The sequence below is a fragment of the Phalacrocorax carbo genome, chromosome 15 (assembly GCF_963921805.1).
Source record: "Phalacrocorax carbo chromosome 15, bPhaCar2.1, whole genome shotgun sequence".
NCBI classification, from domain to species: domain Eukaryota; kingdom Metazoa; phylum Chordata; class Aves; order Suliformes; family Phalacrocoracidae; genus Phalacrocorax; species Phalacrocorax carbo.
The window spans coordinates 8,277,602-8,305,064 of NC_087527.1; the positions used below are offsets into that span (position 1 = coordinate 8,277,602).

At 41.5% G+C, this 27,463-nt stretch overlaps 1 protein-coding gene across 2 annotated transcripts; it reads left to right on the forward strand.

Annotated features, from left to right (window-relative positions):
• Nucleotides 1-110: 110 nt before the first annotated feature.
• SVOP (SV2 related protein) lies at nt 111-27,463 on the forward strand. 2 transcript variants are annotated; one of them, XM_064465957.1, is made up of 16 exons: nt 111-213; nt 5,621-5,781; nt 7,377-7,462; nt 8,557-8,655; nt 10,696-10,767; nt 11,023-11,147; nt 13,837-13,900; nt 15,126-15,251; nt 16,306-16,434; nt 17,784-17,857; nt 18,173-18,249; nt 19,367-19,474; nt 21,041-21,152; nt 22,452-22,533; nt 22,764-22,853; nt 23,517-27,463. In XM_064465957.1, exons 3-16 carry the CDS (start codon nt 7,385-7,387, stop codon nt 23,721-23,723), a joined length of 1,443 nt encoding a protein of 480 aa, XP_064322027.1. In that variant the 5' UTR covers nt 111-213; nt 5,621-5,781; nt 7,377-7,384; the 3' UTR covers nt 23,724-27,463. The 2 variants fall into 2 exon arrangements, with proteins under 2 accessions (XP_064322027.1, XP_009511848.1); XM_009513553.2 differs by lacking the exon at nt 111-213 and adding an exon at nt 226-896.

Below are 27,463 nucleotides of genomic sequence, written 5' to 3' on the forward strand. Positions count from 1 at the left end.
TGTTGATTTCAGGCCATTTCTCCAATTTGTCAAATGTATTTTAATCACGTCAAATGTCTCCTAGTCATCTTCCTGGCATATATTTCCTCTTCATTTTCTCCTGCAGGCCTTTCTCTGCAAAGGATTCTTCTGTAAATGCAGGCCTATGCACAAATAAACTGTCTCTTCCAGGGGAAGGAGAAGGCCGACAGGGGTAACAGCATATCTTTTTGGGTAAGTAACTGAGATTTTTACAAACTAATCTCATTCTGCATCTGAGGAGCGCACGCTCGGAAACCCTACCAATTCGCTACACGGGGTCACGTACAAGAACTGTCCTTGCGTTCCTGAAACGTTTTCACTGTAAAAATATAATTTTCTGCGAAGCCCCTCGCCGAAATTCAGCAGTCCTGCCGCCCAGCGGGCTGGTGTCCTTCCTCCCTAGAAGACCCTTTGCTGTCCTCCTGGGAGCGGAGGCACCTCAACCAGCTTGGCTTTCCCCGTGGATGTCTCCATCCCGTCCGCTCCATCTTCTCCTCGTCCGCGATACTCCCCGAGGCTGCGCCCTGCCGATGGGCCGGTCCCCAGGCGCTGATCCCCGAGGGGACGAGGACGGGCGGTGACACGGGAGCCGAGCCCGGGGCTGGCAGGTGGCACCCCCAGAGCAGGGACGGGAAGGGGAGGGGGCCGCTGTCCGGCTCTGCCCGCCGAGCCGAGCCCAGCGGAGCGCAGCCCCGCCGAGCCGAGCCGTGCCCGCGCCGCTCGGTGCGGGCTGCCGGCGCCGCCGGAGCTGTCCAGCCGCCCGCGCCCGCCCGCCCGCAGCTCCAGCCGTCCCCGCCATGCGAGAGCGATGAGAGCAGCTCCTCCAGACGCAGCCCGGCAATGGAGGATGATTTATTCCAGCTGAGACAGCTGCCGTGAGTAGCACCGATAGGGGAGCGGGGACGCACAGGATTTCTTCTACACGGGCTGCAGGGATATTGTGCATCCTGGTGATTTCTAAGGGAATTATTTCTAGGAAGTGTCTTAGGCCCAGGGAAGCAGGCCGTTTTCCTGGTATAGCTGCCTGGTTTCAGCATCCTGGGGGCCTGCAGTGATCCATTTGTTATGTAAATTCACTCAATTTTTATTTTTTGCATGAACTTGATGGTGGTAGAAATAAGGAGGAGTGGAATAAAACCGAGGAAGTGCCAAAAGATTTTTTGAGAGGAAACGTCACTATTGCATTTGCAAGGTGGATTGCATCTGTAAATAACGTTGTGCTAGGGAAGGCATCTTCCTCAGCTTCCTCCTTCATGCCGCGGAGCGATTGCAGATCAGAACCCTTTTTGCAAAGGTGTGCTTGCAGTGAGTATCATCGATATTTGCTAACTGCCTGTTTTGGAGAAGCAACATTGCTGCACAGGGAAAATGCTGTTATTTGTGAGGAACTCCTTGCTGTTGGGATGTGGTTGCTGGATCAGTGCAAAAAGGTGATGAAAGCATTGCTGCCTTTTAACACTAGTATTTACTTTCCTTTTCATGAGTGCAAAAGGTTTCCTGTAAAAACAAGTGCATGCCTCCTAATGCTCCATTATCAGGTGCTCTGAAACATATTCCAATTTATAAATCATTTACTCTGCAAGGCAGGGAATAAATGCTTAAAGCGGATTTTAAATATTAATGAGCTCATGTCAATGACAGAGCAAACTGTCCCATAACGTTTCTAATAAGTTGGGAAAATGGACATGAACTTCAGATATTTTTAAATACTTAGTTCGAATGCATTCAGCTTGTCAGTAAAAAGAATAAGACATGATTTCATTAGGCCATTTTTCCCAATCTTTAAAAAAACCAAAACAAACCAGAAAAATGTTCTAAAGTACCTTTCAATGTAGGTGTAATTAGACTTATTCAGTGCTGTGAGACCTTGCAAACAAATGCAGCTCTCTGAGTTGTCTCAGCTGTGAAGAATTTTGCAAGTATGGAACAGTAAACATCACTGTGTGTTTTTTTCTTCAGTTGTGTCAATTTGTTTCATAGGTTTCTAAGTGATAAACATATTTTTATTTGCTGTGATGAGGAATGTGGCCAGATAGCTCTCTGTTCAGATTGCCATTGAAGTATTTACAATCTTCAGATCAGTCACTGCCTTCCTATAGCGTCTGGAACCATCATCTCCAAAATGGTCGGTTCTGAAAGTCTACCTGAACAAATATTACAAAATAAGAAACAGTAATACAGGGGGGTTGTGATCAGGTACTTTAAATTCAGGAAGGCTTTTATTGGTATGTTTATTTTGCCTGTGGTTTTCTAGGACACTGAACAGTTACCAGCATAGGTTGTATTTGGTTATGATTTGCAGTCATAATCCCATGGAGTAATGGAACTTCAGAACTCCTGAAATCCAGGGAAAAGGTATCCATATGCTTCAATGAACTTTGCGCCAGGCTTTGAGGCTGCTGAAGTTATAGTAATAGTCCTCCCTTAAAAAAATACAAATATAAAAGTTTCCTTCCTGTGTAGTTAGCCCAGGTGCTTGTAAAGCTGTTGCAAATAAGACGTGAATGGTACCATGATGCTAATTGCCCTTTGTAATAAAAAAGTAATCTCATGGGCATACGAATTTCAGTGTGTGTTTGCTGAGAGTATGTATTTTGTGGGTCATATGAGGATTATATCTTCAGTGACAATGTTAACACAAGAGTAATAATTGCTTGTGTTTGTCCTGTATGGTCAGCAAAAGGAAATTCAAGCCAAGACAGTTGTACTGAGGTTAAAAACCCAATCAGATTAAGAGAATTTAAAACTGGGTTTCTCAATGGAACTAAATATGAACCTGAATTCAGATGAGTTTCATTGATCCATTTGTCTTTTCTTAAAACTGAGTGAAGTATACTTTGCATACCTCAAATCCAAAAGTGAGATAAACCCTAGTTTTGTTGCAGTCAATTTAGTTTTCTCATTAATTTCAAAGAGGCCTGGGGTTTTGTTCTGTGTTCTTCTGTTTAAAATGTTGAAATGTTATCTTAGAAAACAACATTTGTGACTCTCTTGTTTGTCAGTCAAGACATAAAGGCCAGAGAAAAGCTTTCAGTTTCCTGCTGCAGATGAGAACATTACTGAAATAGGACATTTGTGGTTTAGCCAGGAACTAACCCTCACCCAGCCGCTTGCTCAGTTTCTCCTGGTGGGATGGGGGAGAGAATCGGAAGAGTAAAAGTGAGAAAACTTGTGGGTTGAGATAAAGACAGTTTAACAGGTAAAGCAAAAGCTGCTTGCGCAAACAAAGCAAAACAAGGAATTCATTCACCCCTTCCCGTCGGCCGGCAGGTGTTCAGCCATCTCCAGGAAAGCAGGGCTCCATCATGCGAAGGATTACTTGGGAAGACAAACATCACCACTCCAAATGTCTCCCCCTTCCTTCTTTTTCCCTCAGAATATCCCTTGCGTCAGTTTGGGTCAGCTGTCCCAGCCAGGCCCCCTCCCGGCTTCTGGTGCACCTGGCAGAGCACGGGAAGCTGAAGAAGTCCTTGACTAGTGTAAGCACTGCTGAGCAACAACTAAAACATCTTCACATTATCAACATTGTTTTCAACACAAATCCAAAAGATAGCCCCATACTAGCTACTACAAAGGCAATTAACTCTATCCGAGCCAAAACAAAGAGAGACAGTCAAGACATAAAGGCCAGAGAAAACCTTTCCATTTCCTGCTGCAGATGAGAGCATTACTAAGATAGAACAAGGAATATTTGCCCCATACACATCTTGGAATTCCCTGTTTCCCTGAAAAAATCATCCCAAAACATTTCGACAGTCTGCAAAGCAGGCTGTCCTATAGATGAGTGATAACCTCACAAAATGGTCAATGTACTGCTCTCTCCCTTCAGGTTCCTGCCAGAATATCAATAGTGAATTGAATATGTGCAATTCCCCAGGTGGTATGTGGTCAGGGAAATACTACATGTGCCAGGGCTGTGGGAAAAATAAATGTTTTATGTCCCTCTGCTTTATGTTTCTACCACAGTGAAATCATAAGCTGGACTGAGTGGCTGGTCATGGTCAGGACGCCTCACTTTGTAAAAAACCCCATGGGTGACTGAGATGTTCTTTCCTTCATCCCCTTGTCCACAATGGACCAAAATCTACTTACAGGAGTTTTTGTAGGTTGCCCATCATTTTACCCGTATATTAAGTATTGATTGTGTCATCAGCACTTGTAAGAGAAGATAAGAGTTGAGGTCTTGCCAAATATGAAAAGTCTTTCAGATCACCTTTAAAAGCGTCATACATGCTTGTCAGTTTGCTGCAGCTGCAGTTGGCAAGGATCCTGATAGCTTAGTTTTGCTGACCGTTAAACCAGAAGATTAAACTGAAGTTCAGGAGGCTCTCTGCTAATCTTTATTGCAGTATTAATATGTTCAGGTATTGGAAGTCAGAAGAGGTAGTAGCAAGACTAATCTATTTCCAAGAAACTATTTAACTGAAGTCCAAGAAATTGTCAGTTGCCAAGATGAAAAAGTTACAGTGATGTTGCAGGTAAAGTGAAGGAAGCTTGAGGAATCTGTTACATTAAGGTCTGTTTCAAAATCCTTGCTTTTGAAGATGGACCTCCTCTATGTACGTTAAGCATTGCACAAAATCACTTTAACCAAAATGTGAAAGTTGTGTCAATTTAACAAAGTTCTGTTTTCATGTCTTATTCTCTCCGTGGCCTTGCTGCAGAGATTAGGTGATTATCTCTCAGCTCGTGTCAGAAATGATATAAAAACACAGACAGCTGTGAGCATGACACTCATGTGACAGTTGTCATCTCATATGCCAGGGCTAGAGCTGGCAGGCAGGTACACTCTTCAGTCTTGACTTGAACTTAATGAAAAAAGAAGTATCCTTTGATTCACTTTCTTATTCTGTCCCACCTCATTACCTAAGTAAGAGAGTCAAAAAATGCATGGATGAACCAAGTACTGGAAATCAAATAGTTTCTTAAGATACAGGTATTTCATTAATTATATAATATTAACAACTTCAGTTTAAGATAAGAAATGAAGGCAATCATATTTATAGCCACAGAACCATCACCATAATGGAAAAAAAATTAGTCAATTCACTGAATTATCTTTTGAGTCCTACTTCACCAAGTAATGTTTAAAAATCTGACAAATTTCAGGAGTTCCACTTCTCCTAAGACAAAAAACTCTCCCACGAAAGTGATGTGGAAAATTGAATTTGGGTTCTTCCTACAAGGACAAAGCACTTGAAATTCAATGACACAGCTATGTTATTTGCAATAAAACTCTAGGCACACAAAACATGGTTACCATTAAATATGTATGATTTAACCATATTTATATAATCTGTATGTTTTTATAACTTTGTACATTAGCACGATAACACCCTCTTTGTACAAAAATGATGATTATATCACATAGCAATGTACCTCTGCACTTTTTCCAAAGCCAGTAGCAACCAACAGGACACCATATCTAAAAGCAGATACAAAGGAAAGTCACAGCCTTCTCCCTGAATGTGAAATGGAGACAGGAGGGTGGGGAGAATCCTGGCCGCTGTTTGACCAAATAGGGCTTGAAGACTAACCAACACAGCTCCGACGTGGAAAAGACCCACCAAAGTATTAATCCATGTTTCTGTATTCTTAGGGTGGTCAAGTTTCGCCGCACTGGGGAAAGTTCAAGGTCAGATGAGGATGTTGTTTCAGGAGAACATGAAATTCAGATTGAGGGTGTTCGGACAGAACTAGAGCCTATTGAGCTAGAAGATGGAGCTGCAGTGCCAAAAGAATTTGCCAACCCAACTGATGGTGAGTAGGTTTCCTGTTTTCTTGTAAGGAGGAAGGTATGGCCTCTTCACTTCAGTCATGTTGCAGCCAGGCTGAATACACTGGGCTTAGAGAAGCTAAAGACCCTCAGATAAAAGAAGGAAACAATAACACAGGCAAATTATGTTACATCTGAAAATCATGATTTAGCTACCTTGTTCTCTGGGGGATGCTTTATGTGTTTTATATTACCTGTAATAAGAACCTTTTAAGGAGTTGTCTATCCAGTTGTCACCACCTATTTTATACAGGAGGTTTGTCTTAGTTTCCTTTAGAAGTGCTCAGTGCTCCTAAAACATTGCCAAGTTTACTGGAGCAGTTACACGTGGCTCACCTTCAAGCCTGAGCGTGAAGCCTCTGCAGTGCTCCTGCCTCCTCCTTGCCTAGAGGACAGGAGGGACAGAAGGAACGCACATCCCAGCCTCTGGCTTCTGCCTAGCAGAGAAGTTCTGCCTGCCCTGAAGGCAACACCAATGCAGAAGACATGAGAAGTGTTGTTTTTGTCTTAGTGCAAGGCATATAAAATTTTGTAGGATGACTATTTTCCCAGGGACTTACTTATTAACATATTGATGGAATAGGAAGCCAGAACACCATGGAGTGAGCTCAGTGAGTTTCTCAAAAGACTCAGTGCATCAGTGCAAGTCTGCAGATATATGTAGAATTTCAGTTGGCACGTTGCCCAAGAAAGTGCAAGTGATGCAACAACCCAATGTGCTGAGCTTCAGTGTCATCACATCAGATACCTGGGTTGAAGTCACAAACTGAGGCCTTAACCATATCTCTGCTTCATTTTATCAGTTAGATTTTGTTTGATTTTCTTCTGGTTCTGTTTTTGTCTTCTGCTTTGTGAGGATGTCCAGCTTTTAGCTAGATAAAGCTTTTCTGTGGCAAATGTACTTTTTAAACTGCTGGGATCGTTAAAACTTTGAGACTTAAATTGATTTAAACAACTTGATTATCAACATGTATTTTTGTTTTATATTTAATTTTGCACTTGAGCAAAGGAATGTGAGATATCTCAGCTTCTTCAGATAGAACAAAATGATGAGGTCCTGACAATGTGTGGGAAACAATAACCATCAGCGTTTTTAACAAAAGTATGTTTTAAGTTATATGTGTCTTGAATGAAATCTTGATTCAAATAATTACAGTTTAATTCTCCATGCAATAGAATATTTGTCTGCACTTTCCATCACTTGCATACTCTTGCTATGTGCTGTTGAACAGCTCATATACTTCTCACCAGAGGAAACTGCAATACAGTGGCTGGTGGAGTCACTCCCAGGAGTAATAGGCTGAACATGTGCTGGAGTCATTTGTGCCATGCTTCTATGTGAATAAAATATTCTAGAAATATTTAGAATTATTTTGGCTTTAGCACAATTCCTGAAGAACACAGAGATTTTCCTGAGTAGGAACTGTATAGAAGCTAAGTAGCTATCTGTCATATATATTTTATATCTCAGTAGGTTACCCAGTTAATAAGTAATTACATTCACAGAAAATGCTGTCTCAAGGGATAGCTTTTACTAGGAAAGAAATACACTTCTGCACTAGAATTGTTTTGTTTCTAGATACTTTCATGGTGGAAGATGCGGTGGAAGCCATTGGATTCGGAAAGTTCCAGTGGAAGCTGTCTGTTATTACTGGATTAGCATGGGCAAGTAATTATTATCAAGGTCAATTGCATGATCATCAGTTAGAGAATCTCAGTGATTTCAAATAATGTAGCCATACTCTGTTGACAGAAAGTCTCCAAACAGATGACTGTACAATAAAGAAGGAATTTTACCTGAGGTTCTAAGTTGATAGCTGGACTGAAACTTGTTTTGTGGGGGTAATGAACGAGTGATCAATTTCTCTGTCTCTGAAGTTCTTATAAATCAGGGTTTGAAAAACCATTTTGATTCCCTACTTCCAATACTTGTTTCAAATGGAAAGGGTGCCAGGCAATTCCTACAGAAGCAGATCTCGGTTTTCAGGCAGTGATTTTACCACATTCATCCCATTAGTTACAATCTCTATTTTCTGTATTCGTCAGTATTATTGTAATCTTAGTTTCAGGTGAACAGTAACCCAGTACTTCTAGTTTTAACCTTGCTATCAAGAACAGAAAGACAGGCTTTGTTTGTACTTTTCTGCTGTTTCTGAAGCACTATATGTTACATCTACTGAGGTATATTTTAGGGTAATGATGCCTGGAGCCTGTATTTACCAGCTGTTGTCTACATATAAGGTTACGATCTGCCATGGTGTAGATCCTAAATCAGTAGTGGAATTTGGTCTGCAGATGATCTGTCAATATATTGGATACATATACAGAAGTTGTGTATAAGAGAGAAAGGGAATAAGTTATAAGGCAATAAACAGTTCTGACTGAATCTGTCTCTTAAAGGAGCTGAAAGCTCATCCCTGTAATATGCAATATGGAAGTGAAGGAACCTGGATGACTGACCAGACAAGCCTCTTCAAAATCACCCACCCATAATCTTTGACTTGTCCCTTTGAATCCTCTCTGCCAGTGTTACTAAACATTATGACAATCAGAAATCAGTTTAAAAGCACACCTGTTGCTCTTTTCTTTACACTGTGCACATCCACTGTACCTTGCAAAACATAACTGGTTTGTTTCACCTACAGGGTGGGAATGCACCAGCAGAAACAAGGTTAATTTCAAGAAGGTGTATTATTGACTGCTATGTCAATCTAATTTTCAGGCAGTTATTTATTTTTGTTTCTTTTTTACCTTTCTAGATGGCAGACGCTATGGAAATGATGATTTTAAGTATCCTAGCTCCTCAGCTTCATTGTGAGTGGCGATTACCAAGCTGGCAGGTTGCATTGCTCACATCGGTAGGAAAAATAACTGACAGCTCCTGTATTCTGTAAGGTTTTTCCACTCATTGTTATTCAGACGTTATGCTTTATATCCCAAAGTTAAATCTGTTCATGGCCTTTGCAGATTGCCTTTGGCTCAGAAGAATATATGAGTCTTTTTTAAAAGCCAGAGCTTGAAGAAGTGAAAGTCAGTGACAACTGAGGAAATTTTGCAAGTTTCAGGTTCAAAGTTTCATGGCATTTCCAGGAAAATATATGAATTGACTCAGACTCATCCTAAAATTCAAACCATTTGATTAGTTGGAAAAAAAGAATTGGTAAATTTTTACTGTCTGTCTTGAAAATCTTTCTCTCTCACCACATTTAGGCTTGCTTGTACGTAGACAGACTGGGAGCTGTGAGAGAGAGCAAGCAATCAATTTTTGAGGTGGATCACCCAGTGATCTTTGCAAGCAGAGCTCTTGTAATGCCACCTCTAAGTATGGTGCTATGATGTTGGAAACATCCAGTGCCTTTAGGGATAAGAAAACTAGTTTTGGGACCCTTCTCTCAGCTATGCCACTGTTGTGTGGCATGCACTTTTGTTCCTACATTTCTTTTTCCTTTAGCTTTTGGTGCCGTTTGTGGTGTTGTGTAGATTGGTCAAAATGCTCAGTAGATTCAAATCAGTTAATATCATGTCCTTTCCCATACCTGGATGCAGTCAGACCATCTGAAGGAGGGTCTTATTCCTTCTTTCAGCTCAGCACAATTTTATTCTTGGTGAGCAAAATCATAAGGGGAGGGGTCAGGGGACATGAGACAAAAGCTTTGACAAACAGAACTGCTTTTTACACCACTTATTGCTTGAGTATGCACTTCTTTCTCAGACAAAATTCCTGTGGTTTTAATGAGCTGATGGGGGAAATGTGCTTGGGTTTTGCCATTACCTTCATTGAGCAGGATTTCATTTCTCTATCCATCTACGGAATAAACTATACTTTTTGGTGTCACCTTTGAAAGGGGTACAATATATTTCCTTTGACACCTCAGTATTTTTAGACTTTTCTAAAGTTGTAAGATCTAATTTTAACTCCATTCAAATCTGAGACGACCTGCTGAGAGTGGCAATAGGAGAGTGGAGGTGAGCTGGCTGAGAAGTGCTGCATCAGCACTGGGCTCCTAGAACAGCTCTATCTTGCAGACTTCAAGCAACACTGATCAGCTTTTATTCATAAATATGTTCACTGGAACTGGAGAACTCAGCATCTTCCAGGGCTGGGCTCACAATGTGTATAATACCAGAGTGCACTTTCTAGTGTTGGGCAGGTTTGTCACTGGATGGATCTTTTAATTGCAAAGCTGATTTGCCTGGTTGCTTCCCCTCTCCAACCCAGGCACTTGCTCATGTCTCCACTTGCCTGTCCCCTCAGTAATGCTAATGAAACTCTCAGTGGGGCCTTGCTGTGAAGCAGATGAAAGATTTTTTGGTGGGTTATGAAGAACCTTCAGCAAAAAAAAACCAACCCAGAAACAAGAGAACTATTTCAATTTAGTGGCAACTTCTGCTCTCCAGTAATTTCTTATAATTAATTTTCTTCCATTTATCAAAAGCTCAAAAGTATTGAGCACTGGTCTAATTCGGTAGTTCACAAATTAACAGGTAAGATAAGGATGAGGTGATGACAAGTAGCCTGGCAGAGATTTGTTTTATGACCTCAACAAAAGCAAGGCAACTACTGAAACTGGGCCCACCACTAGAAGAAGCTGAGATGCCTTGGCTTGAACAGTCTGCTGACACTCATCCCCGCTCCTGGGCAATAGCAAATCCTCTTTCAAGTCAATGGAAGTGAAGTTAGGCTAATGCTGAATGACTTTTGAAAAATCCCACTACAGGAATAATTCTTTAATAATCTCTACTGCAAAGGAACTATACCCAGAACACCTGGACATTTGCTCTATTGTGAGAGCTGAAATTTTCTAGTTTCACGGTGAAGTCATGCTCTCTTTGCTGTCATATGGAAATTTTCACTTGTCTTGTTGTTAAGGGGAAGACGTTTTTCTGGTGTTTCACAGGTGGTGTTTGTGGGAATGATGTCCAGCTCCACCCTCTGGGGAAACATTTCAGACCAATATGGGAGAAAAACAGTAAGTCTTCAGCTCCCTAGAATATATTCTAATATTTCTACAGTGTAGATATTTCAGTGCATGATGTTCACAGATGTCATAGTCCACATGCATGAGGCAGAATTAAGCCAGAATTGACCTCCCATGAAATAAAAACAGTTGAAGCTCTGCTTTACATTTTGTTAATCTGTGTTACAGCAGAGACTTTCTTTACATTTTGTTAATCTGTGTTACAGCAGAGACTTTCTTTTCCCCATGCTTGTTTGTTAAATACAGGGCCTAAAGATCAGCGTGTTGTGGACGCTCTATTATGGGATCCTCAGTGGTTTTGCACCGGTCTATAGCTGGATCTTGGTGCTGAGGGGCTTGGTGGGCTTTGGGATTGGAGGAGTGCCTCAGTCGTAAGTAAATATACACAAGTCCAAACTTCCTTTCTATTTATTTTTTTTTTAAATGCTTATGTTAAATTGAAAACAGGCCTCTGTTCAGTTGTCCCAAACCCATTTTTTCCTAAGTATTTTGGAACTAGTATATTAAACTCTCAGGAGACTTCGAAGATACCTAATTCATCACTGAGGTGAATCACATTTACAATGACTTCTAAGTGAACAAGGTGGGTTCATAAATATAATATGTTATATGCCTTAAGTCCTTTTACACTTCTCTCATTCCCTCAGGTAAACCATGGTGAAAAGGAGACGCCCAAAGAGCCCACCTAGAAGTGGGTAAAACACAACAGACAGTATTTTGTAGCTGTGCCTAAATGCTGCATTGCTAGGTTGTATTGGCAGATTAGTAAGGGATGCCATGGTCTTGTTGCAAGATAGGTCATGAGCTAAACACTAGGGTTTAGAGGCAGAGCTGAGCCCTGACTCCTGATTGTAAAACTGCAGATTATTGTTCAGTCAGAGCCTGAACTTTCATGTCTGCACCTGAGCTGGAGTTCCAAAACCACACAGCCCAAACCTGGAGCACTGAAGGTATCTTGATGGCTCAGACACAAGAAAGTAACATCGGGATATTTCTCTATTACTGTGTCATTCCATTCACTGAAGAGGGGGATCTCTAAATTTTCCACCTGGAATAAATAACTCTGCTCTAGGTTTTTAATTATAAATGTAAAAGGGAGAGTACAGCCATTCTCTCTCTGTGCAGTCTTTCATCCTTATTAATAATTGATACTTTGCCCCATGGAGGTGCTATTTCGGAGTAGTCAGAGTCTAAATTTGATTGATGGCTCATAGACTTCTTCACAAGTCAATATCCTATCTTTTCTATTGCCAGTCCCAGCTAAAAGATTCAGAGCTGAGATAGAACATCACACTATTATTAATTTTCTTTTACTGCTCTCCTGCCCACCTCTAGGAGCTGCACAAAAGCATAATGTGTATGTAAGATAGGAAAGTCTTTAGCCCGCTGTGTATTGACCAACAGTGAGGCAGTTTCTGCCATGCAGTTCCAACTGAGCACAACTGGAATGAGGCAGGAGAACAACAAAGACAAAGCATCAGAGTTAATAATGCCTTGTACTGCACACACATATTAATGATGCTTCACAGAGCCCCAGTGGAACAGCTACAGCACAGCTAGTGCCGTTTTACAGAGGGGCGGATAATGCGCAAAGGCTACGTGACTTAATGAGGGGGAAGGAAGAGCCGATTACAGAACTCAGAGTGGATTCCATTGCTGCTGAGTCTGTTTCTTGTTCTAACTGTACTCGTAATGCCTTTGACAGAGGAGTAAATATGCCTGAAGCATGAAAAGTAGCTCCTTTCTAATATCCTTTAGTAGGCTATGTAACTTTGCATTTGAGTGGCTGATTTTCAGTGGAATGACATGGATATCTTTATAATTGTATATTCTGTAATGGGTACGAGAGAGAGATTTTTATGAAAGGTGCTATTAAAAAGAAAGCATCCAGCAATAATAAATTAACAGACTATTGCAGATATCCCTCTATCTTTATGTATGTAGGAGCTGCACCTGAGAAGCTGTGGCCTCCTCTGGGAATTTTCTGCAAGATACTAACACTGAGTATGACTATTCATTCACAGTGCCAACATCCAGACTTGCAAAGATATGGAGTATTCTCTTAAGGAAGCAGTTCTGTATGGCGTTAATCAGCTCCTGTTTTCTCCTGCAATGTATAGGGGACTGCTCTACATTTCATTTCGTGATTTTACTTCCTTCTCCTCTTAATCACTGATTTAATATAATGTTGTGTGCAACTTTGTACTTCAATGAACTGAGTTTTGGGAAGCTACTCAGAGATCAATCCACTGTTTGTCAAGTTAGTAGGAGTTTTGTCACAAACATCAAAGAAAGCCTAAGGAGTTTAGAGGCAGAAACAGGATGAGTCAATGGAATGTGGAGTAGGAGCAAAGAACAACAAGTCTTACCAGACAGTTTGAAGAAGACAAGAGAGCCTTGACTGGCTGTTGGCCCTTGTGTTCATCCTCAGGAAATACTCACAGAGAAGCTGTACCATTACTCTTTGGCACAGTCATGAAACAAAGACTCTGCAGAGTTAGATGATTTCTTTTTGAATTCCCACAATAAAAGAATGCAAATTATTTTATACCAGTAACAGGATCAGACCTTGAAAGTATTCGCCTCATGGAGAATTGAAACCTGGCAAAGTAGACTAATGTGAAATTCTCTGAGCCAGTTGTAAAGCCCTGAAAAATACTTTACCCAGCAAGAGTTTGTGATGAATGCTGATGGACCACACTGAAAATAACAGGCATAATACCTGTCCCAGACCAGAGCAGGGTTGTAAAAACATATGCATCAAGAACCGCTACATTTAGCTAACAGTTATAGGGTTACAAAATCACACAAACAGAGCAAATTCTGCGCTCCATTGCAATGATGAACTAAAGGGGTTTTGTTCTGATGTAGAAAGGGGACTCTGAACCAGTGTCCACAGTCTTGCTGACTCTGAGGACTAGGAAGGGTTTTGCATTACTACTGTGGGTTTGGCAATTTCAATAAAAGGCAACGAAATGTTTGAACGTCTCTCGTTGTGCTGACGTGGCATTTTTCTCAATGTGCTAACATGACTTTTTTCTCAATGTTCACTCTTTACAGGGTAACCTTATATGCTGAATTCCTTCCAATGAAAGCCAGAGCAAAATGCATTTTATTAATAGAGGTGAGCAGTGTAGCTATGCGTACTAGTCCCTAGAGGGACAAATTCTGCTGTTGGTTACATCCATTCAATCCTACTGACTGGATCTGCCACATAGCTGCAGTCAAATCTTGATTGTCGAAGTTAGTGTGGAGTTGAGGTTACCCCCATACACTAGCACTACGTCAGGTCCAAAAGCAGCATAAAGCATTCATGTAGTGCTCCACTCTTTTTGTTGAATCTGCCTTTTTGTAAATTAACTTGCATCCGGTGCTGCGCAAGTTACTGCAGTTCGCACGAGGGGAGCCATTTGGGTGTCACCTAGTTTCATGGTGGAATTAATCTACAACTCAGTAATGGGTAGTGGAGAACTGACTGTTCAGTAAACGCAGGGCTAAGTTTAGCTCGCCATATTCAATCCAAATGTATCAAAGTCACAGAGAGCAGAATTTTGCCCTATAAATACTTCAAGGCAAAATCCACAGCCCTTTAATGGATGGTTGAAGGGTCAGAGAACAGTACTATTACTTGTCTGCATCAGTCAGTTTGGAAGGAGCATCCTTGTGGAAAACCTCACCAAAGTGAAACAGCTTCTCAATGCAAAACCAGTCTTCTAAGATATCTACTGGCTGGTCCCACATTCAGTTGATTAATCTTTCATAAATAGAGTTCAGTAGCTGAATTACTCCTTTCTGTGTCACTTTTGTTCTGCCACAGTTTGGCTGCCTCTGAGCAACCCTGGGTTAGAAATATATCCTGAGCATTAAATAATGAGCTAAGTGGATTCATAATCTAAAGGAGAATAATCCTGTATGGGTAGGATATGCAAGAGGATGCCAGCTCCATTATTGGCTAAGAAGGCATCGATTCCTTCTTTCATCTACAGGCCAAACTCTGTGGCTTTGGTAGCCTGGTTTTGGTAAGGAAAACAAATAGCATAATTGTCATTTTGCTTAAGAAGCACCATGTGATGAGTCTGTTCCTTATGAGAAGCTACCTACGGTTAAACATAAGTGTCTAGAGAAAGTCAGTGCTAGGTTTTCAGGAATTAACATTTTAACTTCTGCAACATTTAAACAAATCCCTTTAAAATGTCTGGACTCTATCTCCATACAATGGTGCATATTTGAAATGTCGCGGGCATTTCTCTCTCCAGCTGTCCCTAGAGAGCACATCTTGGAATGACATGAAGAAGGAGGCCTTAAGAGCACTCCTGATCTCATTTGTGACTTTCTTTTCCCTTTGGCAGGTCTTTTGGGCCATTGGGACTGTGTTTGAAGTCCTTCTAGCAGTGTTGGTGATGCCCACTCTTGGCTGGCGGTGGCTTCTCATTCTTTCTGCCCTCCCACTTTTGCTCTTCGCTGTCCTATGTTTTGTAGGTATTCTTTCAAAGACAAATATATGTTCCATTAATCTACCATTTCTCTACCTGATTCTGTAACCTGAATGAAGGAAATTGTGACAGTTTTGAGCTCTCTGTTGGTGTCTTCTTTGAAACATCTGAAATCATGGCAAAAATGTGGTTGTTTCAACAGGGAGCTAGTAAAAACATTCCAGTGAGAGCTGCGTTTATGTGACTGTAATTGCTGGAGGACAATAGTGGGCTGGAATTTTGTGAAATCAAATCAAGCCTGGGAACCTCTCCAACTTAATGACTTTGTTTCAACTAAGCTCAGTGGAATCAACATTTCATTAAAAGCTGTTGCTATTTCCCTGATTGGTATTTAGATTTTTTAATTATTTTGTCAAAATCATAACTTTTATAATTACTGTTCCCTTAAAAAATCCACCCAAACCAGGGGCAAAATCTGCATAGTGCAGGTCAGATTCTAAAATAAGACATATATGAGTTAAACTTGAGCTTCAGTGCACTATTAGGTAATATATTTGCCGATCACTCAGTCTCCTCAGAGATGTATGTCCTTGTCAGGTTGTTTAGCAGCTCTTGTTACTCCTTTAGTCACTGATATTGTTTGTCAGAAATACCTCCAGTTATACAGGTGCTAACATGCTTGGTTTTGAAAGGAGCTTAAAAATGCAAATTTTGGAATGCCTAAAGCATCTTGTTATCTGTCCTGGATGTTTTGCCTTTCCTACTGAGAAGGTATAATGTAAAGAACCTGCAAAAATGCCTAACACTTCTCATTAATAACACCACAGTAACAGAAGGAAAAGATTTTTAGACTGGAGTTCTGGCTTTACGGTGAAAGTGGGGTTTTTCAGTTTCTTAAAACCTAATGAGGAATTTGACATTTGGCAGAAAGGTGGTTCTCTGAATTGTTAAAGATTAGTTCTGTAATCCTTTCTTACATGAGTAGTCTGCTGGAGTCACTGAGATTTCCCACTGTAAGCCCACAAAGAAAATCCCCAGTTTGTTTATTGCTGTGTTTTTGACATCGTTGTGCGTGTGATCTGCTTTGCTCTCTTAGTGGCTGCCAGAAAGTGCCAGGTATGATGTATTATCTGGAAATCAAGAAAAAGCAATTGCCACTTTAAAACGGATAGCAACAGAAAATGGAGCTCCAATGCCTTTGGGAAAATTAATTATTTCCAGACAGGTATGTACAGGTAACCGGCACATTAATAATGTGGGATACAATGAAACTGTGCTACATTCATATGTATTTTTATAAGCAAATAATCAATGTTAAGACTAATTTTAATCTCTCAAACGGTAATAAAAAAATGAGAGATGATCATATATGCCGCTTTCACAGTGAGGAAGAGTTAGTTTCTCATTTTTATTTACATGAAAATCCTGAAAGTGAAAAGGACCTTTAAAGTGGGCATTAGTGTTACTTAACCTCAAAGACCCTATTATTAAAGAAAATGAAACCTTGAGGCTACCGAAGAACACAGATCAGAATTCTGAGATCTGAACTCATGAGACAAGATGGAGTTTGGCTCTTTCGCTGTACCTAATTTTTAATCTAATCCTGATTTTCTGGGGTGAGAAAGCTGCAAGCTCCTACTCAGTCCTAACGCATGGAGTAATTCAGGCTGTTACTTCTGAGCTGCATGTTACTGTATGAATTGCATTGGGTTTTTTTTCATTTCAGCTTTATGCGGCCAACTCTTCAGCACCCCTGTCAACATATAAAGCAGCTCTGTATTTACAGAATAGAGAGCAGACTTTTATAAGAAAAGAAAGTTACAAAGTTAGCCAGCAAGGAAGGACAGCAGAGGGAGACCTGTAGATTTAACAAGAGCAAAATTGTAAAGCTAGGCAGGACTGTGTTGGTACTGGAGGTTTGATTTTCTAAGGTCTGGATCAGTGAGGATTTGAGCTCTTGTGCATTTCACAAATGCTTGGTTCAGTAATTTTCATGGGCTGTGCAGGAACACTCTCCCAAGTTGTGGGTGGTTTTGTTTTCAGGGTGGGGTGGGAAAGTACTTAACCACGAGTTTATGGGCTGAGCCCTCCACTGTCTCTCTCTAAGAACCATGCAGTTTAAAAGGGGTCTGCTTGCAGGAGTGCTGCTTGTAATTCCTCAGTACCTTACCCTACATCAGAAGCCCTGAGGAGCCGCTCTAATTTGCGGGAGCTGGCTGTGGGTCATGTGAATCATATGCCACCTGTAGATTGGCAAAGTTCTGCTCTGCCTTTTTCCTGCCCTACCTTGTTCTGACAGATCCTCACCTTCCATGTGGAGGAGTAGTGTGCCCTGTGCATGAACTGCTTTTGATATCATTATGCTCCTAGAGTATTCCCCTTGGCAGAGGAATTCTTTACTTGGATCCCAGCTCATGTGGCTCCTACAACCTGAAGAGCCCTCAGCTGAAACCACACACTCATCTGAGATGTAGTACATAGTACTGTGTATTGTATTATCCCTTGCCACTCTGCATCCTCCAGTCCAGGACCAGTGAGTGCCCGGATCATCTGACTTCCACTTGTTTTCAACAGGAAGACCGAGGAAAAATGAGGGACCTTTTTACGCCCCATTTTAGATGGACCACATTGTTACTCTGGTTTATATGGTAAGAGGAAATATAAATGGCTCGGTGCCAGCACAATTCTATTTGGTTTTTAATGGAGGTATTTTACAGTGTCACTAAAATACAACAACTTCCTCCTCAAAAAAAACCCCAACCTGTATAGATTTGTAATTTATTAAAGCACCCCATCACTAGCATTCTCAATCTAATTGCCCATTCATTTTCTAAATACTGATAGGAAATAGCTTTGAGGTAGCATTTAGTGGAAGTCCTCACACAGCGGGTTCAATTTTGATTCATATTGTTTACTATAGGTTTGATCAGCTAAGACTTCCTCTCTCATTTTCTTCCTCGCAGGTTTTCCAATGCTTTTTCATATTATGGGTTAGTTTTATTAACTACAGAGTTCTTCCAAGCAGGAGACGTCTGCAGCAGTGAGTACTAGTCTGTCTTTTCTTTTTAAATAGACCCTCTTAAGTGGTAGAATTCTTTTATTAGATCACCTTCTGCTGTTAATTTGGAAAGGACTGTGGCTGCCAGCCTAAATTTTAAGGCATCCACTTAAAGGGTTACTTATTTTAAACATTTTTGATAGACTGTTCCTCGACTCCTGTACAATGCAGAGAGGTCCTGCAGTGTCTCTGAGCCCAAAATGTAAAACAGCAAGACAACCTTCAAAGGAGACCTGTTAGAAAAAGTATCTGTCCTTCTTGAGAAAAAAGTGATTGAATAAATGTAAGTTTCCAGATTTGACAGACCTAATTAGTTCTGAGATATAGAGATAGCTGCTGCTGCTGTGGAGCTCCCAGGTTCTCAAGCTGTGAAGACCTGCTGAGAAAAAAGATAACAATGGGAAACCATCACCCTTTTTGTTGCAGATTTTTGTGTTAAAAATAAAAAAGCTTTGACTGCATTAAGAAGAGGCTTGAAAAGTTTGATTCCCCAGGGGAGGCATGATTGTATTCAGAACGCTGGTAATTAGTGAAAACTGTCTGATAGTTGGAAAATTCTGGAAAGAGGATCGGTAGTATTGGGAGAAGACACAGATCCCAAGCTAGTTCCGCAGTGTATTAGCTATGTGAGAGGTCTAGCTCTGGTTAGCCTCCACAAAAGAGCATGCATCCTTTAAAAATACTTGATTTTACACAGACATGGTATTATTCAATCTTCTCAAAGTATAGATTGTTAGTATCCCAATTTACGTAGGGAGAAACTGAATTATTGATGTTAATTCTGTTCACTGGCATGAGCCCTGGACTGAAAATTAAGCCTATGCAGCTGATAAGGAAGTGTAAGTTTTCATTCTGATAGTGATGATTGCAGAGGTAAGGCATCCTGCCATAAATAAGATTATAAACTGTTCAGTTTCAGCAATATCTTGCAGGTAGAACATACCTGCTGGGCAGCAGGGTCTTTTCAGTACACCACTTCTATCAGTTGAAACACTAAGAGTGATAAAGACATAGCAGGAGTAAAGGAAGGTAAGCAGAGAAGAGATTACTTAAAATATATTAAATGTTTGGGTTTTTCTTTTTCTTTTTCCTCCCACAGTATCCAGTAGAAGGAAAGAAGTTAAAGCAAAGTGCAGCCTGACCTGTGAGTATCTGACAGAGGAAGACTACACTGATCTGCTCTGGACAACCCTGTCAGAATTCCCCGGTAAGTGGCAACAAGAAGCACCAGTTCTTCACTGGCAGTGGCTCAGCGTGACTGGAGTGGGCTCTGGTACAAGCAAAGAGATAGGCTCTTCTGTCTGGCCTAATGCCAATGTATTTCCCATAGCACTGGAGCTCCTTGCTTGGGCTGCTTCATATATGCAGTGCACACCGTAGCTGTAGCTCTCTTCACTGCCCGTGTGATCACTACAGAGAAAATCACTAGTAATTGCTTTGTGAAGCTGTAATGGTCCCTCTGACTATGGATTCTATCCAAGAAACATATTAGGCATTCAGAGGAAGAGTAACAATTGAATCAAATGGGCAGAATCACTTGAACCTTTATCCATAAATGACTTTTCAGAACTATTTTAAAGAATCATGGGTATAGTGAATCAATGGAGAACTTGCTTCCTAAAGTTCTGTGTCCAACCTCAGTCATGATTTTCAGACAATTCCAGTGAATTTCAAAGAACAGTTTGACACAGGACAAGCAAGATAGTATGTAATAGCTGTTGCTTCTTCAGATGTAGAAGATGATTTCTCAGTATTAACCTGCTTGAAATAATACTGTGAGGCAGCGGTTAAGTTATTTTCACTGTTCTAGATTATAGTTTCAGGGACAAATGCTCAAAGAGAAGCTATTTAATAGGTGAAAAGTTGTAAGTTCATGACTGTTAAATATGTGACTGTTAAGTATATGACTGTGCATAGTCCCTACCTAGTGGGAGGACGGTCCTGCATATTAGTCATTCTGGGCAGGATGTCGGTGGACAGTGGACACAAAAGAGAATATGTACTCTTGGACTGATGCTATAGCTGAAAGGAGTGTTTTGATCCTGAGACATACTGAGGTAAGAGTAAGAAATGCTAGCAGGGATACCTCTGAATGTGACATTGGCAACTCTGATGCTCAAATAATCCCCACACTTGCTGTACGTCTGCTTCTTAAAAGGATCTGGAAAACTTGCCTAAGAGAGAATATTAACGTTATTGAGACTTGCAGAGCTTGATCTATTTCGTTTAGCAAAAGCAGGTGAGAAATAATTTGATGGCAGCATATAAATAACACAATGTAAACAAAATACTAAGTCCTAAAGAGTCCTCAAATCTAGCAGTAGGAAGGTTAGCAGGGAACAATGGTCAGAAGTTGAACAAAAGATATTCCAGTTGAACAAAAGATATTCCAGTGAGACATAAGGCAGGCATTTCTAGCATTCATGTTGATAACCACCACAATAACCAGTGGTTAACAGATGTCAGAGTTGATTGCTCACTCCTACATCAGCGTGTAGCCCCTGAGTGTGTGGGCGGGTGGATGTGTGAGCCGGTGGGGCTGTGGACATGGAGCAAGGCTCACCAGCTGGGACACAGAGCTGCTGTTTTCATGTGGTACTGATGGCTGGGGCAATCCATTCTACACCCCTGCCTGATGCCTCTGCCAGCAAAGTATTTCAAAGAAAGAGACAACAAAATTTGAAGCCTAAATAACCCAGCCTATGTTAAAAGCCAGCTGCTGCAGCCTCCACCTTTGCTCAGTTCCCAACAGTCAACTTGTCTCCTTCTACAGGTGTGTTAGTGACACTATGGATTATTGATCGGATAGGCCGCAAGAAAACCATGGCCCTGTCCTTTTTTGTCTTCTCGCTTTGCAGTCTTCTGCTGTTTCTCTGTGTTGGAAGGTAAGTAAAATATGGTGAACAACTGGTATATCTGATTCATCCATGTTCTCTCTTGATTATGGCAGGAGAACTGGAAGTGGTGGTTTGAAAAGCCATGAGATGGTCATGCTCAACTGGAGAGAGAATTAAGGATGGTGTTAGGTTTTCTCACCAGAGTTTGGAAGGAAACTAAAAGAAGCAGGAGAGGAGAAATCCTTCACTATAATCTTGCAACAGAACAATCCAAAGAGGAAAGTAAGAGCTTATGTCTGAGTAGGAGGTAACCATTGGACAATTTTTAAATCAGATCTGATGTCATGAGCCTCAGTAGCTGGTTCAGGTGCTGCTCTCTGCCATTCAGTACCTGTGCTTCCCCAGGCTGACTGTACCAGGGCAGTCACAATGAAGGTACAGTCTCTGCCTCCCATCAGCTGCTCCAGCTGCTTCACATGTCCTGGGCTCTTGGTGGTCTAAGTGCTATGGCACAGTTACATGAGAAGCAATAGATGCAGACTGGCACAACCTCAAAGTTGTGTGCAGTATGGCTGGTGGAGCTTGATGCTGGGATTGCAGGTACATGGGGCCCGATTTTCAGAAGAACTTGGGTTCACATTTTTGTATTGTTCAGTATCTGTCCTTCATGCAGATTTTCCAAAGAACAAGTCAATTGGCAGCTCTGCCCTTGAATCTTAACAGTACCAAATTTCCAGCTGAGGTCTGAGAGTCTGCCTCTGACTCCGTGTGACCTCCATGCCGCACGCGTGCGACAATGTCTGTACCTTGGGGCTGACGAACAAGGAAATGACCTAACAGCCAGAGGAGAGCTCTCTGAATGTAAACCTTTCCAGGCTCTGTACAAAACAACCTCATAGTACGGAAGCCTTGTAATAAGAATCTTACAAAGTTGCAAATATCGAGGCAGTACATAGGTTCGTGTCTTTTAAATGTCTTTTAAAGTCTTTGTGTCTTTTAAAGCTGCACTCTCGTTTCCTTTTCACGTGTGCCATTTTTTTGTTAGCACCATTCATAACGTGGAATATATTTTCCTTATTTAGGTAAGCTGAGGCATTTGCTGCTTATTTCAATAGGCCACAGCTGTCAGTTGGAATGGATACACTTAGAAAACTGATGTGATTGTGGGAATGCAGATTGTTTGGCATCATTGTTAAAGTGAAGGTCCAGAAAAAATACAAAGGGTTCATTAAAAAACAAAAGGAATTGTTCTAACGAATTTAGCATTTTTATTGCACTTGCCTCCAAGTTAAACAAACAGCTTGTACAGAACAATCCCAAACACTGCTCTCCTTTTTATTCTCACAGAAATGTTCTTACTGTGCTGCTCTTCATTGCAAGAGCTTTTATTTCAGGAGGATTTCAGGCTGCTTATGTTTACACTCCTGAGGTAAGGAGGTTGTTTTTGTAACGAGAATATTTAAGGGGAGTGAGCACATGGTGGGAAGTCATTTTTATGACCTCTTCACAACGGACCTTACCCCAGATACGAGTTGATTATCTCATTGTCATTGTCTAACAGAACTTGCTGTAGTACCACTTATTAATTTCCATTGATTTAGGAGACTGGAGGGGGGAGAACTTCCCACTAGCATTAATGGGCCGATGCTTTGTTCACAGGTTTATCCAACAGCCACACGTGCTTTGGGCCTGGGAACATGCAGTGGAATGGCCAGAGTGGGAGCCCTCATAACCCCGTTCATTGCACAGGTAAAATCCCTTCTTCTGAGACTGAGGGCACAAGAACCTGCTTTTCTGCTCTAATGGCCAAACCAAGGGCGATCTGTGCATGATGTGTTGAAGGAGGGTTGTTGTGTTCCTTGAGGAGAGTTCAGGCTCATCTCTGGATTTACCTCTTGCTCCAAACCTCCATGTGTTGGGGATAAATAACCAAGAAGCAGGCTGCTGGATGGATGTAAGGACACCTTGGAAGCCATCACCTGGAGATGGGATTTGTGAGAGGCAGGGAGTTTCTGTGCACGGTGCAATGCTACCGTTCTCTTGAGATTGCAGGTGGAAGTCCTGGGGGCTACAAACCTTCAGGGTTTGGAAAAAAGGAAAGAGCTAGGCAGGGAGCTTAGGGGAGCCAGGCTGACTGTGTCAGAAGCAGTGGCTCTGCAGATGGCTAGGTAGGAAACTTGTGATTTGCTTAAGTCCTGTCTAATACATAAGGGCAGCAGCACCTCATGGCACTTGTAAACCAGACTGTTTTGTCAGTGTTTAATAGCTATGTGTAGTCACAAGTACGCAGCAGCACATTAAACATTTTTTCCAATACTGTAATTAAAATTTCTACTACTACATTAGTATTTGTATTTCTTTCTGTGATAAGGCTCAGGGGTATATTTTGTATTTTCTGCCTTTTTTCTGCAGGTGATGTTGGAATCTTCAGTCTATTTAACACTGGTAGTTTACAGTGGCTGTTGCCTGCTGGCTGCTGTGGCTTCCTGCTTCTTGCCCATTGAAACAAAAGGTCGTGGCTTACAGGAGTCCAGCCACAGAGAATGGGGACAGGAGATGGTTGGGAGAGGATCTCATTCCCCGGGGGTCACCAGGTCAAACTCTGGATCACAGGAATGATGGGACATGAATGATACGAGCAAGATCACTTTCACGAAAAATCCAACCCTGAAGCATAGAAAGCTGACCATACTGTCACTGCCAATGTCACGTGTCAAACTGCAGGAACTTTTGGGTTGAACCTAAGCAAATTGTGTCTCTGCTGCTCTTTGCTCACACTCATAAATACTTTACTTCTGTATTGAGAGGCATTTGATCCAGACATCATCTGAAGTTTAGCAGGAAGGGTTTTTCTTAAGTCTGCTGTGCTTGCATGGTCAGCTGTTCAGCTTAAAATGTCCCGTGTCAAGCAAATAGCTAACTGAATGCAACTCAGTATAAGCTGTAATTAAAATAATGTACTCTCGATGCCTAAAAACAAAAGATTAATATTTATTGTGTACATGGCATAGCACACGGTGGATTCCATGCACTACAGAATAGGTTTTATGAATTAGATGCCTGCCTTGCACTTTTTAGCCATCAACAACAACAACAAAATGTGATAACGGCAAATCAACCAATGCTTTCTAGTTCCCTCGCTTATGGGTTCTGTTTGTTGAGAATTAACAGGCACTGATTGCTTGGAAACGATTTTCTGACTGTTTCTCCCATCCAAGGCAGGTAGTTTGAGTCAGTGAGGAGGGGTATTAGCCACAGAGATGGAACCTTAAATAAGAAACATAAATCCTCGTGGTTTGGAGCAGAATTTGACTTTTCTAACATTGCCAGAATCATTGAGCACTCTTTCTGTTGCTTGGTGAAGACTGCTTCAGCTGTACTGGTGTCTCTTTGTGTGTGGAGATGCACGCTGTGGTTTTCTGCATGGTTCCAGGTATGTTTCTGCTCAATTTGCCTAAGTATGTTCTCACAGTGGTGTAGCCAAAACCTTTGATAAAAATGCCTCTGTCTGAACAGCTGCATGTAGCCGTTTGGTTGGAGCTGCTTTCAGGTGTCTCCCAACAAAAGCTGGCCTCCTGACAGCTGGGCAGAACTTTTTGATAGCTGCTGGTTGTACGTGGACTGTAACGTCAATCTGGTGACGAAGGAACGTAGCTGGCATTATGTCGTAAACGAACAAAAATCATGGGAAGAGCCGAACCGCAGTCATCCTTAGGTGAGGAACTTCACTCCTTCAGATGTCGCTCCTCGAGGTTGATGGTTCTGCTCTTGTCAGAGAATGTAACAGAGTTCAGGTGAGGATAAGTTTGTCTTGTTTGTCAGAAACCTGTCACTATACAGGAATTCAGATTTCAGAGTCTGTGCATGTGCAGCGAGGAAATGCATAAGGAAGCTGAGACAAGTCTCACCCGCGTCTCAGTTTTCAGGATTCCAGACTGCGGAACACGCAGCCAGATGTAAGTGAGATGGACTAAATGGTAATCACTAGGCTGTGGGAAGCAATAGATTTTTATAGTACGTGTGGCCAGTTGTCTCCTGTAAGTGTGCAACAAATGTTTGCACAGTAGAATATTTTAAGTATTCTGGGAACCAGGCCCCTTTTCTGTGGGGCAAGAATAGGTTACTGAGTCCGTGTTTGGGTGGAATACAAATGAACACATTTGGGGTTCACTTCACTTAGGGTTTTACAGCACTGTACTGCAGTATAATGCTCCAAGACATGTTAGACTGTTTGTTTAAGGTGCTGAAGGAAAATTAGACGTGGATAATTCCTTAAAGAAAATGAGGAAACTCAGACTAATAAAAAAAGGCCAAAGAGGTTATTGATATTCTGTGTGTGGGTACCTTCTGCTGAGAAAAGTTAAAGTCTGACAAGGCACCAAAATGTCTGTGCATTCGTTTGCCACTCTATGATGGTGACTGCAATGAAAGACTCCAGACGCAGTTGGTCTAAACAGGCAAACTTTCCTTTTCACAGTAATATGAAAATGAATTCAGCTCACAGGGGGTCCCACTTTAGATGTGGCTGATGACATAGAAACACACTGTCTGTCCCAGTGGCTGTTGCTGTGTGCTGGTTTGGTTCTCTCTGTCTCTGCTGTCTCTGTACCCCGTATACTCCATCTCCAGCGAGCTCAAGTTCCAGTCGATCCCTGGTACACAGACAGGGCTCTCACGGTGCCGACAACCAGTGCAAGTAATTTGTTTTCACCTCCTTCTGTCGGGCTGTAGTTGGATAATTCTCCCTATTGCTCTGCAAGCCGGGTAGCTCAGTGCTGCCTCAGAGACAGACTTGTTTCCCTCGGACTGTCCCTCCGACGTGTGAGAGATGGACAGGGCATTGGCAGCGAGGAGGCAGTTCCTGGATGGGTTTAGGGCAGATATTAGACCACACTTGTGACCAGTGAGCTAGAAAACCTGCTTTGCCTTTGCATAGTATGGACTGTTCACCCTTTAATGACAGTTCTGACCACAGTCGTCTTTCTCCTGCTGGTTAAGGCACTTGAGAGCGTGCCAGTGACACCTGACAAGGGCACATCCGGACGCTTACGTGCCTTTCGCCGTGTGGGCTTGCCGTTAGCTGTGTTTACAGTCGGGGGACACCCCAGAATTGGATGGCCTCTGGGAGAATTCAGCGGGGCATTAGCCTGCATTAGAGGTGAGAAAGAATATAAAGTGCGTGACATCCGTGGCCTGAAGGCATGCCACCTTACAGCCTAGCTGCTAAGTTTGTGTGTCTGTTATTGAGCGCCTTTAGTTAAAATTCTGCTTTTCCAGTGCTAATGTTCACACATCATTTTCTTTGAGTCAATATTCAACAGTTCTAAAGGACTGCACTGTGATGGCCTTCAAAGTGTGCATTCAGAGAGTTTTAGGCAAAGTATATATCTCATAAATTGCACATATGTATATTTCAAATAAAATATTTCCCAGGTAAAGATTTATAGGTAATGCAAAACCTTTTGATGCCGGTGAGTAGTTCTGTTTTAACCTGTGACATTTACAGTATTAAAAACAAACTGAAGGCATTTTTGCTTTTCTCTTTTTATGAATTCTGCGTTGAAAATGTATTTACTGATATAACTACCAAGATTGGTCCTGCTGAGACATCTTCATACTCTGGGTCTTTGATTTAGAGACAGCGATGCCTAAGGCGTGATCCAAAGCTCACTGAAGTCTCGGAGAATCTCCCACGGACATTCATGGGCTTTGGATCAGCCGAATAGAGAAAGACAGGTAGGAGCTCACCGCAGCTGATCCCGCCTCACTGAAATCAGTAGGAGCCTACCGGGCACTGAAGAAACAGAACTGAAGTTCAGGTTTTGCAGGTCCTTGCATATAATTAATAATGGAAGGACATTTTAGATTGTTCACTGAAAAACTGAAGAACATTTGGGTTGATACACAATAGCCTATAAATACTCACAAGTCATATTTTGTTAATATGGCAACACCATTAATGTATATAATACACTTCCAAAGATTGTTTTACACACTGTTGAGTATTTTTCACTGATGAAGGAATTAATATAGCTAGTTCATTTAAAACAATAAAGTGAGATAATTTTGAATTCAAATCGAGAGCAAACAGAATAGTGGGATTCAGAGATTTGCCAACTGTCCAATATATTAATGTGCAAAGCTGTTGTGGGAAAAATAATTCTCCAAGTGTGCTTTCATGGGATGATTTATTATTCCTAAATGCTTGCCGAAAGAACATTGAATGTTTTCCTGTGTTTGAATGTACAGTTTCTAAGCTGGGTACATTTTAATGTTTAAAAACTTTGTGTATATCAAGCTTGTTGTAAAATACTCCTTTTGTTCCTTTGTTTGATGCAACATTGGATAGTTTAAGTCCA